Source organism: Ambystoma mexicanum, chromosome 1q (genome assembly GCF_040938575.1).
Source record: "Ambystoma mexicanum isolate Mex_15411 chromosome 1q, UKY_AmexF1_1, whole genome shotgun sequence".
Lineage (NCBI taxonomy): Eukaryota > Metazoa > Chordata > Amphibia > Caudata > Ambystomatidae > Ambystoma > Ambystoma mexicanum.
The window spans coordinates 279,677,359-279,696,491 of record NC_090922.1 but is presented as its reverse complement, the minus strand read 5'-3'; the positions used below and the strand labels follow the sequence as shown (position 1 = coordinate 279,696,491).

The 19,133-nt window shown below is 40.9% G+C and overlaps 1 protein-coding gene across 1 annotated transcript in view; it reads right to left on the bottom strand.

Moving 5' to 3' along the window:
- CDH13 (cadherin 13) overlaps window positions 1–19,133 on the bottom strand; it is a 2,842,668-nt gene that overhangs the window by 2,125,192 nt on the left and 698,343 nt on the right. Inside the window, exon 3 of the mRNA XM_069638658.1 lies at window positions 2,446–2,654. Within this exon, the coding sequence (XP_069494759.1) occupies window positions 2,446–2,654 (209 nt within the window). The remainder of the gene's footprint in view (window positions 1–2,445; window positions 2,655–19,133) is intronic.

The following is a 19,133-nucleotide window of genomic DNA, read 5'->3' as shown; positions in this document are numbered from 1 at the left end:
AAAAAAGAGCTTCCATGTGTACCAACGTTTTTGACTACAGTTCTAGTGCCTAGAACACAGTGAGAAAAGCACCCTTTCCTTCCTGTGTCACACACTGCGCTGTAGGGCAGTCAGACATTTTTGCAGGAGCCCAAAGGTTCACTGGAACTTCATGCACAGCGCCATCCGCTGTGCTGGCTAGGGCGGGCAGAACCTCTCCTACTTTGAGGAAGAAGCCAGCCGAGGGCTCAGACAATACATGGGCGCTCATTACAACACCGACGCTAAACCATGGCGCTATTAGCACCATGGTTGCTGCCGGTATTGTAACGAGTCCGCCATGGTGAAATGGGAAGTACCACCCCATTCCAAGGTTGGCGGGGCGGTACTTCCCCATTTCACCATAGCCCTTCTCCATTCCCATTTTTGCCCCATAGGGCATAATGGGAATGGCGAAAGGCGTTAATTACGGTACCGCAAATTGCGGTACCATAATTATCGCCTGGGTCCCTTTGCGGGTCCCTGCAATAACGGCTGGTTCCAGCCACCGTTATGGGAATTGGGCGCTAAGGGATTACCGGTACCGGTACCCTTGCCGGTACCGGTAATCCCTTAGCACCAGGGTCGTAATGACCCCCATGGTCTAAGTTTTCATCTTGGAGAGCTTTGCATTGATTTACTTTTAAACATGGCGGCTGACGCAAAAGGTGTCAAGACACAGGACAAACCCCTGCCCAGGCCACATCTGCATCCCCCTGTGATGATGCCAAATGCTTCACTGCTGGACTCAGGTTTTAGATGGCCCACACCTCCAATGATTAGCACAGCTTTGATGAACTAAACAGCCACCGAATTTGGGTGCAAGATGCATCTATTGGTCCAAAGGAAGGTGTAATACCTATTCAGCCTCCTGGACACAGAGTAAGGGGCAGAGGAGGAAGGCAGCACAAAGGGTTTAATGCCCTAATACCAGCTTTCATAAACAACCAGCCGCCCCCCCAAAATGTTGAGGCTAGCTGCGCCCCGAGTGTGCAGTCACTTACGATTCTCACCCTCAGAACAGCAAAAGGACCTGTTGATGACTATTTGGAGATGGCCTGCCTCGATGCAGCGGCAAGCAGCACAAACTTAGTTATCCTCTGTAATGGTATGCCTTGTTTCAGAGGCGTTCTCAGGGGGAGGCTCAGGGGGCTAAAGCCCCGGGTCTTTTGGTTGTGCCCCGGATAGAAGTTCAGGGACTACAACCATAAGGCTATAGCTAGCCCCAAACCCAGCCAGTCCTGACATTAGCTTAACCCCTGATCTTTTCTAGACGTAGCAACACCCCTGCAAACAAGTGTAGGCAGATGTAATCTGTATTTGATAGCACACAACTGGAGTTGCATCCTAGGGTGCTGCGAAATCTGGAAGACACTCCAAGACATCTGTGGAAACAAAAAAAAACGAAGGGGAAGGTGAGCACACAGTGTTGGCTAGTCTACATTCCGGGCTGCCCCCATGGAGCCATGTGGCTACTTCTTTTGGCATCACACTGGTCCTCATGATTTACGCCAAGGGGACCTGCTATATTTTCACTTTAGTGCAAACAGGTTCCCCCCACCTCTTTTTTACACTCCACAGTGCATATTGAATTACGTCACCTACCATTTACGCATGCCAGGCAGCTTTTTTCTATGGATTTCTATGGAACCTGACTTCTCTTGGCTGGTGTAAACAGCAGGCGGATTCCATAGGAATCCAAAGCATTTACGCCAGAATACGCTTGTCACGCTGCCTTAAAGACTGTTGCATTTGAATGGTGGAAAGGAAGACAGAGGCAGAATCACAAATTACGATCTGTGCCCCCTCTACTCCATACAAATGCACGAAAAATGAGGAGCAACTTAAAAATAATGTGCAAACGTTTTACGCATCCATTTTACACATTATTTGTATGTTACTCATCCAGTCAAACGAGCCCTATGTGTTTGGCAGGAAGCATAGACTTTCTATAGCCAGTGCCTTTTTTCCGAACGTGAGGCACTGCCGTACTTGGAGCTGCCGTCTAGAGTATTGTGGTAATTGCATCTGAGTAAAAACAAAATGGCGGACCTCATAACAAGACTGATAAATGAATTTCATCAACGAAAAAGCAATTCAAGTGTGAGCTCTTCAGGCAAACTATATTAATTGTGTTTTCGAGTCTCTGTGGATCTGTAGCTAAAGGTAGGCTCTTGCTCATAACATGTTCGTACTTTTTTTTGTATTGAAATAAAAATAGTCCATTTTGGCAAGATCGAGCATGATTTATCAACGTCATTATAGCATTAGTTGCACAGGAAATGACACGCGGGTTAATTAATGGGAGATTTTTAATTTTCACATTTCAAAATAACTTCATATTTTAGCTCTGTTAATCACTCTACTGAGATGGAGGCCACTTTAGCGTTACTCAGAAATGGAAAGCAATAATGTCGCATTCATTACCTTTAAGGAGCTGTGCCGTTCCTTGCCTCCAATGAACTTGACTTCTGCCATATCCTCAGCATGGGCTGTGTGTGCGTGGACAAATATTGCCCGACCGACTGCGGTCACGTTCTTCTCGGCGACTAACGACCCATCGGCTTCCACCCTAAAGTCTTGATTGGAGACCTCGAAGTTCAGATTGTCATTCCCCGCGCAGTCATCAAATTGCACTGAAGTGGGAAAGAAATCAGATACAGAGATCAGATTTGCCGCAGACAGTGCAAATTTAATTGACGAAAACATAGCGAATGAGCCTTTTGTGTACAAGTCCTCGGGTCGTTGAAGGGCACAATAAGGCAGGACACATTTCTACAAAAGTGTTTCAAAAATGTTTGTGGGCCACAGAGCTGAAAGTTCAAAGATCTGCAAATATTAATTGATCAGTTTTACAAGAATGAACCAAGCCACCTGATTCTCACCAAAGCACCCCAGGGCTCCCCTCGCTCTTTCTATTCCAGCAAGTGACCTCCCTCACCCCAATACCAAGAGAATAGCTTATCATTACAATTGAAAGAGCGATGGAAATAGAAAAAAATAATGACATGCAAAATTGCCCTGTCAGGACCCAATGGAGCAGTGTGGCATGATATATAGCAATGTGGGCATTGGCATTCGTCTCCGGGCCACCATCTTTTGCATTTGTACTTAATATTTTATTGGTATCTACACAGCTTTTTCCAAAGGGCTGAACAAAATGTACAATAAATGGTACAAAGTCAGGAGCTGATGGGGTATAACATATAAGTTTAGTGTAGGAGAGGTGGGGAAAGAAGGTGAGATTTTAAGCGAGAGTGGAACATGTGCAGAGAAGGAGAAGAATGAACATCAGGAGGAAGAGAGTTCCAAAGTTTAGGGGCAAGAAGTGAAAAGGAACGGAAACCAGAAAGAGAATGGGGAGGAATAGGAGATGATAAAAAATGCATAAATTGTGAGCCGAGAGGGAGAGAAGGAGAATAAGTTGAGACCAAAGCAAAGATGTTTGGAGGGCCAAGGCCATGGTAGAATTTAAAGATAATGATGATGAAATGGAATAAGAGATGGGAATTTTAGTAGAGGAGAGGGATGGAAATAAGAGAATGGGACATTGAAGACCAAAGGGGGAGTGAAAACAGTTGAACTGAGGAGGTGAAAACTGAGCAAGGAGGACTGAGGTTAGAAGAGGGCAGGCCTGTCAGGAGGGCAGAACAATAGTTGAGACGGGAAAAGATTGATAACGTAATCAGCTGTTTGGAGAGGTTTTTAACCATGGCTGACCTCAAAATTGTCTGAAAACCCTCCCAAAAAGTCTCCAGTAAGACAAATCATCCAAAGTTTAGATGGTTCAATGAATCTCCCCTCATTGTTGGCCAGCCTTAGCCACAGCGTAACCACATGCTCAGTAGAAAGCTATCAATGCCTCAACTGTTCAAGAAAGTCATGTTGCATTCATCTCGTGGATGAGATGTAGTTACACAGGAAAACCAGTGGGTGTCGTACTCTATGCCAGACTCACACTGCCACAATGAATGGATGTAATCACACCCCACCAATCTCCCACTTTCCCTTGAAGTAAATAAGCAAGGCTTTGACTCGTATATTCCACCACCTTTCAACTTTTGTGTCTGAGCTTGCATTTTAAAAGGTAACACAGTGATTCTATAGAAGATTAAAGAATACAAAACACACATTACCTGATACAGTTTCAATACAAGAACTCAAAGAAACCCAGATTACAGCCATGAGGAATTGTATTCACAGCAGTGCAATTAACAATATACACATCTGACCCACATTCACCAAAGGAAAGGAATGCATTGCATTAATTGTTCTGATTTTTCATGAAGTGTCCAGTGTGATCTTTATACATTTAATTTAAATGTTGAGCTCATTAAAAATGATACCCCAAAGAAAGCACAATTTAAACCAGGAGTGCAATGAATTCCCATCTGGAAAATGTGTGAAAGCCATAGCTTTTTTTATTTTAATTGAGTTAAACAATGGTGCAGGTAATTCCATCTTTGAAAAGGAAATCTTCTAACCAGATTCCAATGTCATAAGCTCCATGATAAAAGCAAAGTGTGTGCTTGTGCGTTGCCGCATCAGTATCCTGATTCACAGCACCTGCTCTACCCATGGCACAGAGCAAGTTCAGCGGTCACAGGTGCCCTCTTGACCTCCAAAATCGCTGCAGTGCAGTGGACACATTTAAAATATGCAACCCTGCTCCAAAAACTGCATAACTCCCGAATTTCTGTAACTGTCAGAGTTATCACAGCCATATTATGTTTATTTTGCACAAGTGTCATCCCTTTGGGTCCATTTGAGCTGCAGAATGATTCCTCCAAGAAACATCCCACGCCTGCCCCCTGACAGGACTGTATCCTTGGGGGATTGCGTCTCTTTCTTCCCTATTAAGGGTATCTATCACTCTTTCTGCCAGGACAGCCACTTCACATGATGCTGGCCTTGGAACAGAATGCAAGAGCTAACCCCATTCACAGAGAGCCAGGCCTCACTCCAGGGGGCTGCATTTCTAAAGGGATTTGATCATATTGAGAAGTGAAGTAGGTTGGGTCACTATGGCCAGAGAGGCATCCGGACAGTTTTAGTGGTTTCCACCATTTTGGTTCCATCTGCCTCTCTTCCTCTTTCCTGTGCCCTCTGAAGCAAAGCACTTTGGCTGTGACATCATAAGGGGAAGGTCCACACATTTCAAAAGCAAGGCATGCACCCCTAAAGTAAGCTAGCTTTAGTCCAATTACCTACGGACATTTGCCTATAAAAGAAAGGGTCTCCCATCACTTCTTTAGATCATCTTGAAGCATCTTTGGATCATCACTTCAGAAGATTGTATTGGACCCTGATGAGAGAGCAGTCCTTTTTAAAGTCCATCAGTTGTTAGGTGAAGGCAAGTGTTCCAAAGGCAGAGGCATGCCCTGCCCCCTATCCACAGAGACCAATGGGGGTGATCTGCTGCTGCAACAGGTCCTGCCTCTCTGGCAGCTTCAGTGGCATTCAGAACTTCACCGAGTTGGAGGACCCCAGCAGTTGTGTGCCAGCCTTCCCTGTGTTTGGGAGCCCACAAGCAAGTACACATCTTATCCCTAATTCCCTGAGGTGGGACTCACAGCGACCTAAAAAGTGAACTGGTGCAGGCGCAAGACCACCTCTCTGTCAGCCACAGGGAGCCCGGGACATCACTGTGTTTAAGACCCTCGCAGTTGTGTGCCAGCCAACCCCATGTTTGGGAGCATTGGAAAGGGATTCATCTTGCCCCTGAGCCCCTGGATTGGGACCTAAAGCACCCCGAGAGCAAGAAAGCTGTGATCCTGGTGTCCTTCCTCTGTTGGACTTCTTGGAGCATGTTTCAAGAATTGTTCAACACATTTGAACCAGCAGGACCTTTCTTTGCTAACTTTTGCTCTCTCACTATCTTCAAACAGCACCAAGAAGCCTGGTTCGGCACTGACGAACCTCCAAGGACTGTAAAGAAGGTGCTATTGACTGCCAACTGCTCCCTGGTCATTGTTTTGGGCCTTAGAGACTGGATAGGTCATTTTGAACCCTTTTTGCTCACAAGTACATATCGTTTTTCAAGAACATTGTTGCTTTTGCTTGCCTTTCACCCCTGATTCATTACCCAGGGTGCTGCATATATTATACTTGCTTATTCTGTGCTCTTTCCCCAGGGATGAGTTTTGTTAAGTGTTTTCCTAGTGAGTTATTATTGTACATATTGTGTTTCATTATCATGCATATATTTCTACATAGACTTGATTGGACATTCCTCTATTTTGGACTGCAATATTTTGCTGTTTGCGCTACTACTGAACCACAGCCACGCCCCTCTTAAGAGGATAGACTTCCCTAAGCCCATGTTTCCATAAAAGGCAAAGGAGGTGTATCTCTTGACTGTGCCTGTTTTATTTTTATGATTGTATTGGCGTTTGGTTTGCAGAAGAGTGAGTGCTGAGTGGGCGTTTTAGCCTCTTCTCATCCTTGTACTCTTGCAGGGCAGAAGTCAAATCATCACAAGAAGACTTTACTTTAATATTGACATTCCCATTTGCTCAAATTATGTGATCCATTGCAAATCACTATTTCTTGCGATAAAGTTCCAACGTTGTCATACTTAGAATAAGGCATGTGCATCTTGTGAAAAGCCTGGAAGCAGGTCTGTCTATGGCAATGCACTACCTAAGTCTCATCAATCAATCATTCTCTTCACTTACTTAAAAACATACTAAGAATATTTCAAACTGAGCTCTCAACTAAAATAACTTTACGGAATGGTGATGAAGTAAACATTTCTGTATTTTCCAAACTTAATAGGGAACCACGATGTATGGACGTTGAGCACCATAATAAAAATATTAAAAAAGTGCACACTGTTAGCACTTAAAGAACACATGAAATTAGCTAGGGGTACATCAAAACCAAAATCATAAATGATTAAGCCATAAAGGCCCGCCACTGTTGTGAAATGTACAAAACAGCACAGTGAGAGTAAATGGTAGGGCAGATCGAATGCTGGGAGACATTTGATTAGTGGTCTCCCAATCAATGATTTGTTTGAACAGTTGTCAAGGCTCACTCCAGGTTCGAAAATTTGTACCCAGATTTTCAGAGATACTGCAGTTAGGCATTCAAATGCAGAGCCACTGAGTCAGCAGACAGCAATGGGTGTGCTAATTCATGTGTGTTTGAAAGGATGCCTGCATCATAATCCCACCCTACATGTAGCATGCGTGTAGCCAGGTAGAGCTTGTGAAGTTGTGAGTGCTAATACCTATTTTAATAATAATAATAATAATAATAATGTATTTCTAATATAGCGTTACACACCCCTAGGTCTCAGAGCGCTCAAATAACTGAAGAAGTTATTATCCCACAGGGTGGTACTCATTTTATCAACCTTGGAAGGATGAAAGACTGAGTTGACACTGCTGGGATTCAAACCTGCTACAGCAGGCTGTAGACAGATATCAGGGGCGAGCGCTTAGCACGCTGTGCTATCTAACCGGCTAATGTTTATTGAATGGTTAAGAGCAATTTAGTGGTGAAATGATAAAAACTATCTCTAAAATCTGCCCACTACTAATATTGAAGCTAGATCGGTTCCAAGCAGCATTAAGATCTGTTGTCAATGCGGTTAATTTGCCAAACACAAAATGCGATATGTACAAAACTCACTCACAGGTATTGATTCTTTGCATTTTAGTATTAAGTTGCTGTTTTGCAGGAGATGTAAATCTCCTACAGAGTAAGCCTCTGTTCCATGTACACCTTTTCAGATGGGACAGAGTTGCTGTCAGTTGTGATCAGCTGGGGAGAGGAGGTGAGAGAGGCAAGGGCAGCTTGAGCGCTTAAGAAATGCAACGTACATTTAACAACATACCCATACATCACAATGCACTTCGCTCTGGCCCCTCACACATTTGCCGGAGGCGGTATTGGGCATTCTGCAGGAAATCAAGATCTCCTTATTTGAAGAGCGCCCCCACCCCACTACAACCCAAACACAACATTCAAATGGCTGGATGAAAAAGAAGAACAAGTGAAACAGTACCTTAGGAGTCAAGACATGAACGAAACTTTAAAAATGTTCCCATAGCAACAGCACTGCTTCTAAAGAGTCTGGTTGAACTGAGTGAAAATATTGCCATTGATAGCATCAGAGCACCAAATCATGAGCACTTAACATAGGCCACCATTGTACTATATTGCTTATGATGGGAATATAGTATTACGGAGTGTGGTTCATGTATGTTCCTGTTTCTACTGTTTGTGGATTAACCTGTGACTTTACAAAAGCAACCAAAGCAGCGTGATAAAACACATCCAATAAAATCAGAAAAGCCAATAAACAAGAACATAGGAACTAAGGCTAGTTGACTGAATTTAGTACTGTTTAAAATACAAATAAAATAAAACCAGTATTGTATGTCAAAGGGGTTCGATATATGGGGGAATAATAGGGAGAGCACACTTTAAGCATTGACTCGTATGTTCCCATGGCCACCCAAGCTGTGAGAGTAGTTGCACACTGCATTGCATGACACCACATATTTTCATTGTGTAGTTCTGTCAGATATGGAAATGCATATATAAATAAATAAAAGCCAGATTCTGAAAAACAGGTGTTGTCAAAGCTTATATTTGAAACTAGCCCTCAAAATTATCCCCATTCAGGGGGCCATGTCACAAGCACAGACATTGGGTTCTCTGACACAGCTTTTGTTCACACACCTCGATCCGTGGCCTGTGGGGGTAGAACCGGTGTTCTTTATCACTCATCTTTTGTTTCTTCTTCTAGTTCTTTGTCTCTTACCACATTTCTTTCATTTAAATATTCACTTACCTTTTTCTCTAAAACTGAATCTCTGACCTTTTTACTTATCTATCACCCTCCCAGTCCTGTGAGAACCTTGTGTGAAAATAATGATATCTTGCTTTCTGCAAATGTACCCTGATCTACTACCTGTATACCTCTAAGTGATTTCAATTTCAATCTTTTTACTACTCCCTCATCTCTTCTGTTTCTTTCCATTCTTGTCTCGTATATTCTTTCTGCCCTCCCCACTCTTCGTTTTCATGTATCGGCTACTGTCTTGACCTTATATTTTTTTCATCTTTATCGACAACGTCTGTTTCTGTATACCGTGTTTACTCTTCTGATCATCATGTTCTATTCTTTTCGATTCTTCCTTCTCTATTTGTTTTCTCTTGCATTCCAAATGTTCCTATGCATTCTTCATATGCTGTCCTCTCTGGTGATGACGTGGCTACTAAATTGTCTCCTTCCCTTTCTTCTTCTGTTGATTCTCTTTACCCCACTACTTCTTTTTGCCCTTCTTGGAAACCATCTCAACCATAGCTTACCCTCCACTTTCGCTGTATGCAACAAATTCTTTGAGCCTCGAGCAATGCTGCTGTAGCTCCTTTTCTGACTCAGATCAGATGCCTTTCTCTTCCTATCACACAAAATAGGATTACTTTCTTCTTTCAGCTAAACGCTCATACTATACTGATCTTCTGCAATTGCAATCTACTCATCCTAGTCATCTGTTCCAATCACTTTATTATCTTCTGTCTCCCCCTCTCCTGATTATTCACTTAGAGCCATTCTAACTGCCTCTGATTTTTCTTCTGCTTTTTCTTCAAATGTGGCCACTCTTTGAGTGGCCATCGTTCCTTCTTCTACTGCCTACTTTTCTTCCCCAATCTCTTCACCCACTGCGACTATCTCATCTTTCTCTCGGATCTATAATTCTGAAACGTCTTCCTTACTTGTGCCCACCTTACTGCCTCTTCCTCCGATCCGATTCCTTCTTTAATTATTCCAAAGGTGTATCCTTCACAGGTTTCCTATCTTACTGCTGTTTTTAATATTTAACTTCTAACTTCAGCCTTTCCTTCCTCATTTAAATACTCTTCTATCCTTCCTATTCTAAAGAAATCTTCCCTTGATCCCTCTGTTCCCACAAATCTTTGACAAATTTCTCTTCTTCCCCAGCCCTCTAAGCTTCTCACGTGTCTTGTCAATTCTCATGTTTATACTTTTGTCACTAAAAACTCTATTCTTCCTTGTTTCCAGTCTGACTTTTGTCCTCTCCACTCCACTGAAACTGCTCTCCTTGATGTTAGTGATTCCCTGCTTTCTGCTTGTTACTCTAAACACTCTTGTCTGTTGATTCTATTAGATTTATCAGCAGCTTTTGACACTGTGGATTATAATCTTCTTCCATCTTCTCTTTCTTCTTTTGCATTCTCTGGTTCTGTTTTTACCTTGGTTTTGTTCATATTTAGCTAACCAAACATAATTGGTACATTGGGGTGGGCCCTCTTCTGACAGACCACCTCTTCTTCACAGCATTCCTCAAGGTTCTGTTTTGGACCTTTTCTTTTCTCTCTCTACACATCTCCTTTTGCTGTTATTACCTCGCCTTTTGGAATATCATTTCTATATGTATGATACCCAGCTTTTTCTGTACTTTTCTTCTATTTCATCTTCTATTCATAATAATCTTACCTCTTCTCTTCTAGCTATTAAATCCTGGATGTCGGATAATTTTCTCGTCTTAAATGCAACTTAAACTGAAGTGCTCTTTTTTCCCTCTAAAACTATTCCTTCTTCTCCTCCCTCTTTTGTCACGTTTCCTCCATCACAACTACCTATTTCATCTTCTGCTCGTAATCTTGTTCTTTATCTTGATACTGATTTATCCTTTCATCATCACATCTCCATTACTTCCTGTGCTTGTCACAATCACCTGTTCAACATTTGCAAATCTCGTCCTTTTTGCACGTTTGATGCCGCCAAGCTTTTGATTTCTTCACTTATCTTTTCACGATAATTCAATTGCTCTGCCACACTCATTGAATTCCCTGTCACTCGCTTTGCTACTTAAAGTCTATTTTCAATGCTTCTATCCATCTCCAATACCTTCTTTCTCCTCTTGACTCAACATCTCTGCCATTGCCTTCTCTTGGTCGGCTTTCATTTCATTCTCAGCTCAAATTTAACATTCTCTCTCTTGTCTTTAAATCTCTCTATGGCCATGTGCCCTCCTGTCTTTCCTCTGTTGTCTCTTTTTATTCTGCTGCACGTGTTTTCTTTTTTTTCTCAGTGTAAAGTTCTATTATCAGTTTCTCATCCCCCCTGTGCCCAATCACAGTATTGGTCGATTACTGCACTGCAGATTTGGTAGCAAGAGAATTGGTCACAGATGTGTTAACGCATTTTGCGACATATATATGAAGGGGGTCAGTTTTGGGATATAATTAATGTAGATGGTAAAGGGGGAGCTGCAGGGGGATCTCCCCCATATATATATATATATATATATATATGGCAAAATGAGCCAGTGAAAAAAAACATTGACCAATACTCTAACCAGCAAATAGATTTGATTAAATCAACGCACACACAAAATCATAATTTTGCTCTTTTATTTTGCCAGCTCCTTCACACTGGACTGCTCTTCCCCTTTCTATTACCTCTTACACTCTATTTCATGCTACTCTTAAAACCTTTCTTCTTCTCTTAGAATGACAACCATGAATATCTGTTTGTAGTTTTTAACCCTGCATTTCATTGTACTGTTAAGTGTGTTCTCTTTTTAGCACTTTGACGTAAAGTCCTATATAAGTCACAAAGAAATACAAATACACTTACGGCTGTTGGAAGTGGCTGCAATTGTGAGTGGTGAGTGGTGAGAGACTGAGAGGTGCAGTGCGGCTTGGCGGCTACAGGATTGATGTTCTTTCCTCTATCTACTGTGAATGCCAGAACAAAGACAGCACAAATGACCACGCAAGCGCAAATGCGCTGCTGCCACGGCAGGTCACAGAGACAATAAGGTGCAGGACATAGAGAAATGAAGCAGTGTGTGTCGTGAGTGCCGAATCCGGGACTGCTGTGTCTGTTAAATCCGTAATGAATGCTGGTGAGTTTACAGTGATTACACAATGACCACAGCACAGGCCTTGGAGTGTGAAGTCTTTGGGAGAGTGGTGAGAGTTGTAGGGTGGCTTGGCCCAGATCCTCGGTAAGTGGATGGCAAGCACAGCGGTGAGTGCATATGCACTCTGCCAGCCGGAAGCAGCTGGTGTATTCTATGACAGAGAGTGGAGTGCTGTGGGTGCCTTGGGTCTGAGGATCAGCATTTGTTTTATTCTTGGCCTTAGTGTCTCTTCCCTATCTGTAACATTCCATTGTCCTCCTCCCGCAGCGCCTCACTCTTAGTGGTTTGTAGGCCACTTATATTAAAGATCTCATATGGTTAAAAATAATAGAGGGAAAGTTCTGTCCCTCTTGCTTGGCCTTCTAAGGTCTGTCCCTATTGAGAGGATACACTTGGAATTGAGGTTGGCTTCCTTGGAATTCCCGGTGACTCCAAGAAGAGCAAATCTATTAATACAATTTCTAAAAGATTCTCAGTGCCCACTTTTCAGCCTTATGGGGCCGAATATGCTACTGAAAAGTGGAGGCAATGAATTTGCCCAACGGGTGAAATTGTCTTTTGAACTCTTTTAAAATCTAAATTGGTACCCGGACTGGTCATTGATTTTCTTTTTATCGGAAGAACCAGCTGGGCACTGACTGGATATGCAAATTCCTCAGATCTTGAAAGTCTGCAATGATATTTGAATCACTCTCTATAATCTTATACATTTATGAATCTGCAAAGTTATATGTTGAAATGTCTTGCCTATGGGGTTCATCAATTTTACCTGCTGCTTTGATGCAATCAATTACCTACCCTATCGGCCCGTGGACCTCAGATGGGTGTCCCTAGGGAAAACTGAACATGTCATAGTTGTAAGGGCCCGTGGATATGCGAGACATCTCGACATGTCGCCAGTACCCCACTGATGATCCAGGATTGGGTTTTCTATTCTAACTTTTCTCTGGGCTTCATTGCATGTCTAGCAGTATTTCATGCACCTAAATCAGTTCATTTACAACATGTGGTAATGCCAACTTTACCTTTGATTTAGAGTCCTCTGGATTCTAAAATGATTGTCCATTTTGAACTCCATTTTGAGAAATGTGGTATTGCCTCATGTGGTATTGCCAGATTGGTAATACTCCACCCATGAATGCTTTAGTGTTGAGGCAATTTTCCACACATAAAAGCAGGTAGATTATTCGGAAATGGGTTTTCAAACCAATAATAATGGAGAGTGGTAAACATTCAGTATTCGGAAAGACTGCGGCCTGATTAAAGGAAATTGTATCGCAGTGCACTTCAAAAAATACACTTTGGAACGCTCTGTGAATCAGGCTGTTTATTGGCAGTGCAAAGTCATTTTGCACTTTGTACCAGTGCAAAGTGACTTCGGACTGCGCTAAAAATTCATGAATAAAGCCTTTAAACTACTCAGAGAAACAACAAATGTAACCCTCGTGACTAAAAATCAATTGGCAGGGATTTCCTATAATACAAACTATTTTCATGCAAAGTGAATTATATGACTTTCTCAAGATTAATCGATTATTAAAGATTGAGTGCTGAGATAAATTACCAGCTGTTATGACAGTGTTTATAAATTAATGAGATCGACACTTGAACCCGGATTCATGCAGTGCAAAGTCATTCTGTAACTTCAAAAAAAGGACCACTTGCACTGCAACAATACACTTTGCACAGTTCCATGAACCAGGGTTTGTGTTGGCAGTGCAAAGTCACTTTTCAGCCGTGCAAAGTCACTTTGAGGAGTGCAAACATTTCATGAATTGAGTCCCTGGAGTTAGTCCTAATACAAATGTGTTGCTGTGATTATTAAGTAATGTTGCTAACATGTGCGAACCCAATATGAGCCTGATCTGCTTCCGTTAAACAAAGGGCATTTTAAACAATGAATGGAATGATGTGATATATTATTTATAACACGCGGGACCAGGGATCGAACCTGTGGTGCTCCGTGTCGTTTTGTTTCTAAGCCAAGCACGTTGCCCCTGAGCTATCCTTCCGAGACCGCAGGTGTACCTGCGTTAGTGAAAGGTCCGTGTCGTGATGGTTTTGGTCAGTGCCATGCTTCCATGTAGAGGATACGTTGTTTAATAACAGTGATGTGTCTAGAGAACAAATTCATTCTGTTAGTGTTCGCTGTGACTATATGTACACCGGCTGTGCAATCGATTTTTTTTTTAACACTACACCACGCCACGCTCCAGGGGTTGTAAGAAAAGCCTTTAGTAATTTTGACATCCACAAGGAAAGTGATCGTGCGTGGTAAAATTGCAGACCAGCAGTGCGGGCCCCCTGAGGACTTCGGAGGGTTAACAGGCTGGTCAAACTCCTTTCTTTTCCTGCTGTGAATGTCGTTGCCTGGAGCAAGTGCACACTTCATTAAATGGAGGCTGGGTCACACGCTGTCAGCGTGAAACTTCATCACACAGGGCACTCTGGCAGTAAAGACAATTTTCCGCAGTACAATATGTCGAGCCTACCACGCAATATTGTACATATCCCAGCTTCCATGTCTTATGTATAGGTTCAAACGTATTACTTTAAAAATAAATGGTTCAAGTACTTGTTTGTGCCACTTCTAGATTGTACTTAGAAAACATCCCTCTCTCCTGCAATTGGTCCTTTTGTTTTCAAGTACTTTTTCTGGTATACTGAGGTACTGTGAAATGCTTGCCTTTCATAAACAACCAACCATTTGCTTCCCTCTCTCTAACCGAAGTCCATGTATGCTGTGCAAAGTGACTTTGCATAGCAAACATATTTTTATTTGTTATTGTTTTATTTATAGTGTATTTGGTTAATGAAAACATTAATCACTTAACCTAATAAACACAATATAAAATACATTAAAATACAATATTAATTTGACTTTCCATATGGAAATAAACGTAAACATGTTGGATAGGACATACATCAAAGGAACAATGTGTACAATCACGGAAACAACTCATTCTGTTTCAGGCCAATAACTAAAGTATTACAATTTTAAAATATAACAATATAAGATTTCACATACGTATTATGTACTCTTAGGACAATTATTGAAATGTAACATTCTTTCCCATGTTAAAACACACATTAAGGTCTCCCTAAAAAGATAATTCGGCCACTTTTCAAAGATGATGAATATGTTAATACATTCACATGTTAGATTCCACATACTTTCATCCTTCAATTACCAATATGGGATTTTCAAAATTCTTTTCTATATCTAAGATTACCAATGTTAATTTCTCCCACTCTAACAAAATTATTTTCCATATTTAATAGGCAGCTCCAATATACACCAATCGAGCTGCCATAAAAAAAGAGCACCAGAACTGGTCTGATTCAATCATTCTATTATCCGATACTAAGTCATTGTAACCTGCCTCGTAGCAACTCCTCAATTTATAACATGCAGTGAGCAGATGTCTTATTGTCTCCACATCTAATTTACATAGTCTACATAATCTTTTTTTCCCTGGTCATTCCCTTCCAAGATCCAACATATTCTAAACAAGGTAGCATATTAAACTGCAGAAGTATAATACATGTATTGAACTCCCTATTACAGACCTTCAACAGGTAACCGCAAAGAACATTAACAGGCATCCCTTGAAGACAGTAAGAGGTAAATCTGCTTTTAATTCCCAAGCAATCCAAATTTTTACTAGAATCCCATTGAATCACTTTCTTTTTTAATTTACTATACCAGGGCTTTAATCTGTTACTTTCTTTAGGTAATGCCAAGTTAATTTATTTCAACAAAGTTACACAGACTATCCATATTATTTGTATCACATATCATTTTCACAAACAACTTACAACACCTAATTTTCCAGAGTGTTGACCAAGATGTAAGTTCCATTTCCCATTGGATGGCTCCTATTGGGGTTGAGTTGGCCAATCTTAATGCAGGTCTCCAAAGTCTGCCCTCCATTTTGCCTAAGTTTCTCATATAGTTTGCTGCCACCGTCTCCAATGCATACAATGCACAAGGTATAATACACAACTTATACATTTCAAGAGGTCCTTCAATGGAATATCCTCCCTTCTCAGATATAAAAGATCTGATGATATTCCATTTTTTTAGATCTTGTTTTCAATTATATCCACATTATGATCTGGTTGAGGTGAGTTTTTAACAGTCATACCTAAATAAGGATATCATTCAACTAATTTGATTTCTCGAGTTTCAATTTGCCATCTATATTTCGCCATTTTCCTATTTCAACCTTTCTTTCCAAATATTAGAATCTTGGTTTCAGTCACATTAATGCTTACATTATTTTACTCTGCATAGACATGTAGTTTGTTTAATAACCTCTGTAACCTAATCTGGGTTTTATCTAACAGAATCCTATCCTCTGCATATGAACGCCAACAAATGGATAAGTATCTAATCTTAGGGGGAGACTTATTGATATTGTGAAATCTTTCTCCCATATCAGAGACATACAGTTTATACAAGGTGGGAGAGGTTACACACCCCTGTTTCAGGCCTTAAGTTAGTGTTGATAGGTAATATTCTTTCCTTTCCTTTATTCAGATACATCACCACTGTAGTTTTATTATACATTTCCTTTAAAAACTGGAGTACTATAGGGCAAGTTCTCCACCTCTCTAATTTGCCCCATAGTTTTCCCCTATCAACACAATTGAATGCCCTACTAAAATCAATGAAACAAGCATACAATTTAGTTTTCCTCCTCGTGGTTTCCGTCACCAAGAAATTTAGCATCAAAATATTGTCCATAGTGCCATGCCCAGCTCTGAATCCTGTCTGCATAGCCGGAATGCATTTATTTTCCCTACACCCTCTATTGATAAGTTGCAAAAGGAGGGTACAAACAACTTTACAACTGGAGTCAGACATCGCCAACAACCTATAGTTTTCCAGACATGCTCTTCCACTTTCTTATTCAAAGGGATGAACATAGCTTTCCTCCAGCTTTCAGGTATCTTCCCTGTTTTCCAGATGTAAGTATAGAGGTCAAATAGTATAGTGGTCCATTTTTCCAGGTTTCGCTTTAACACAACGTTAGCCAATTGATCTGCCCCGAGGCTCTCGATGATTTCATACTATTTATGGCCATAAGAACATCCGTCCACCCAAACGGGAATATCAATTCATTACACAACCATTTTATCTCATTAAGTGGAGTCTCCTTGTCACTATTAAGATAAAGGGATGTTGTAAACTCTATCCAGGTCGCAATAGGAATGATATTTACATTGGTATTATCTTCTTCTAGTATATATTGTCGATACAGATACCAACATTTTTTTGTATCATATGTCCTACATAGCTTGAACACAATTTTCCAATTTGCTATGGAGGTCATATTTGTATGCCTTCATCTAGTTTTTAAATTTCATCCATATCCTAGTTATATTCCGAATACGATCCTTCTCATTCATATTAGGGTCTTTCCCTACTGGCTCAATATCCGCTCTTACCTTTTGCTTTTTACTAGCTATTTCACAGTCATATGGATTTTTATTCTTTACACCGTATTTTGATTAATAGTAATGTTACTTTCTGTCATCTGGATCATACGTAAGAGATTGCCAATCACCCTGGGTCCATCAAGTAATAGATCTTGTCCAACAATAGTTAAGGTATTAAATAGGTTGTCAAACTTCATTAAGCTATTTTTGGTCCAACAATTCCTGTTTCTATTTGTAATGTGCTGAACATTCAACTCTGAATAATACATTTTCCTCTTATGCAAACCTGTCAAGGAGCATTTGAGAATGCAGTGGTTACTATGGAGTTTGGCATATGTTCAAGCTCTCCAACTAAATCCCCCAGGCCCCTAGTCACAAACATATAATCCAGTCTATAGGAGACCCTTCCATTAGTCCCTGTAGGACATATACATTCCTGGTGGGCAGGTTGTAAGAATTTCATGTCCCAGGTACGCATCATATCCATCCACATTATTCCAGTAGAGGTATGAGTCGAAAGATTTTTACATGCACCATCAGATTTATCTACAACAGGCCAGGGTACATTAAAATCCACAATTTTGACAATGCCACATCACATAAAGAGTTGAAAGCACCCACTATCATTACATCCGCTTTCGGAGCTTAAATATGCCAACCCTTTAGAGGGTTTAACTCCCACTGGTCTAGAATACAGATTTATCAACAGGAGATCATCCTTGGAGCCATGGTCACCAATTTCCACACACATAACAGAGTCTGATTTACCATGTTTATCATAATGTCTAGCACTCAGAGAATTTTTCACACCAAATTTTTCACCCCCTGTAGGTCTCCCTCTTGGGACTATGTTAGCTGGGTTAGTCAATACATTGTATCCATTCATTAAGATAGTCCCCTGGACCCAGGTTTGCTGAATCGCAAACATTTCACAACTTTTTAGAATGGTGATAATTCTGCCATTTATTTTTATCTAATTTCAACCATCAATCACATAGTTTTCATCAGGGAACAATGTATGTATTATTGTTTGTTCTTTCTTATTCTTGATAGGGACCCTTCAACATTATGTCATTCCCAACACCATTACAGATAATTATTTCATAATCATTACCCCACAGCTCTATTATATGGTCTCTGATTAGTTTGACAATAACTGCTGTTCCGAACTGAACAATGGACCAGTTCTCCCAGCTGCCAGTCTTAAATAGAATCACTCTGTCAATATCAGAACTCTTAATACATGGTAGCTTGGTAATTCGGTTAAGGCAATTAAGCAGCCATCCACAATTTAGGAAGGGGCTAGCATCTTTCAGAGATTTTTCAATTATCTTGATGGTTGTACCACTCCCAATGCCTTTGTTAGTCAGTGCCCTCTGCTGTACCTCACCCACATTGGCTTTAACACACAAGTTTCCGCCCATCACTAACCTTTCCATTTATTTTCTATAAATGTCCTTATCTCTAGAGTTAAGAACCTCCCTATCACAATTGTAGTTGATGTCTACATATCTGTTTCTTGTTTCCTTCACAATCAGTTGTTCCATATTGTCTACCGCATCAGCAACCAGACTTTCCTTGATCTCAATAATATTTTTTATTCCTATACTACTTCCGTCCCTTATTCTTTTGTCCCTGTTACCACTTGCATTTCCTGTACCATTTAACCATTCTTTCAAACCCCCATCTAGTGCTTTACTAGTGTTTTGTCACCAGATTGGAGTTTGTATCGATTTGCTACTTCAATACATTCTATGT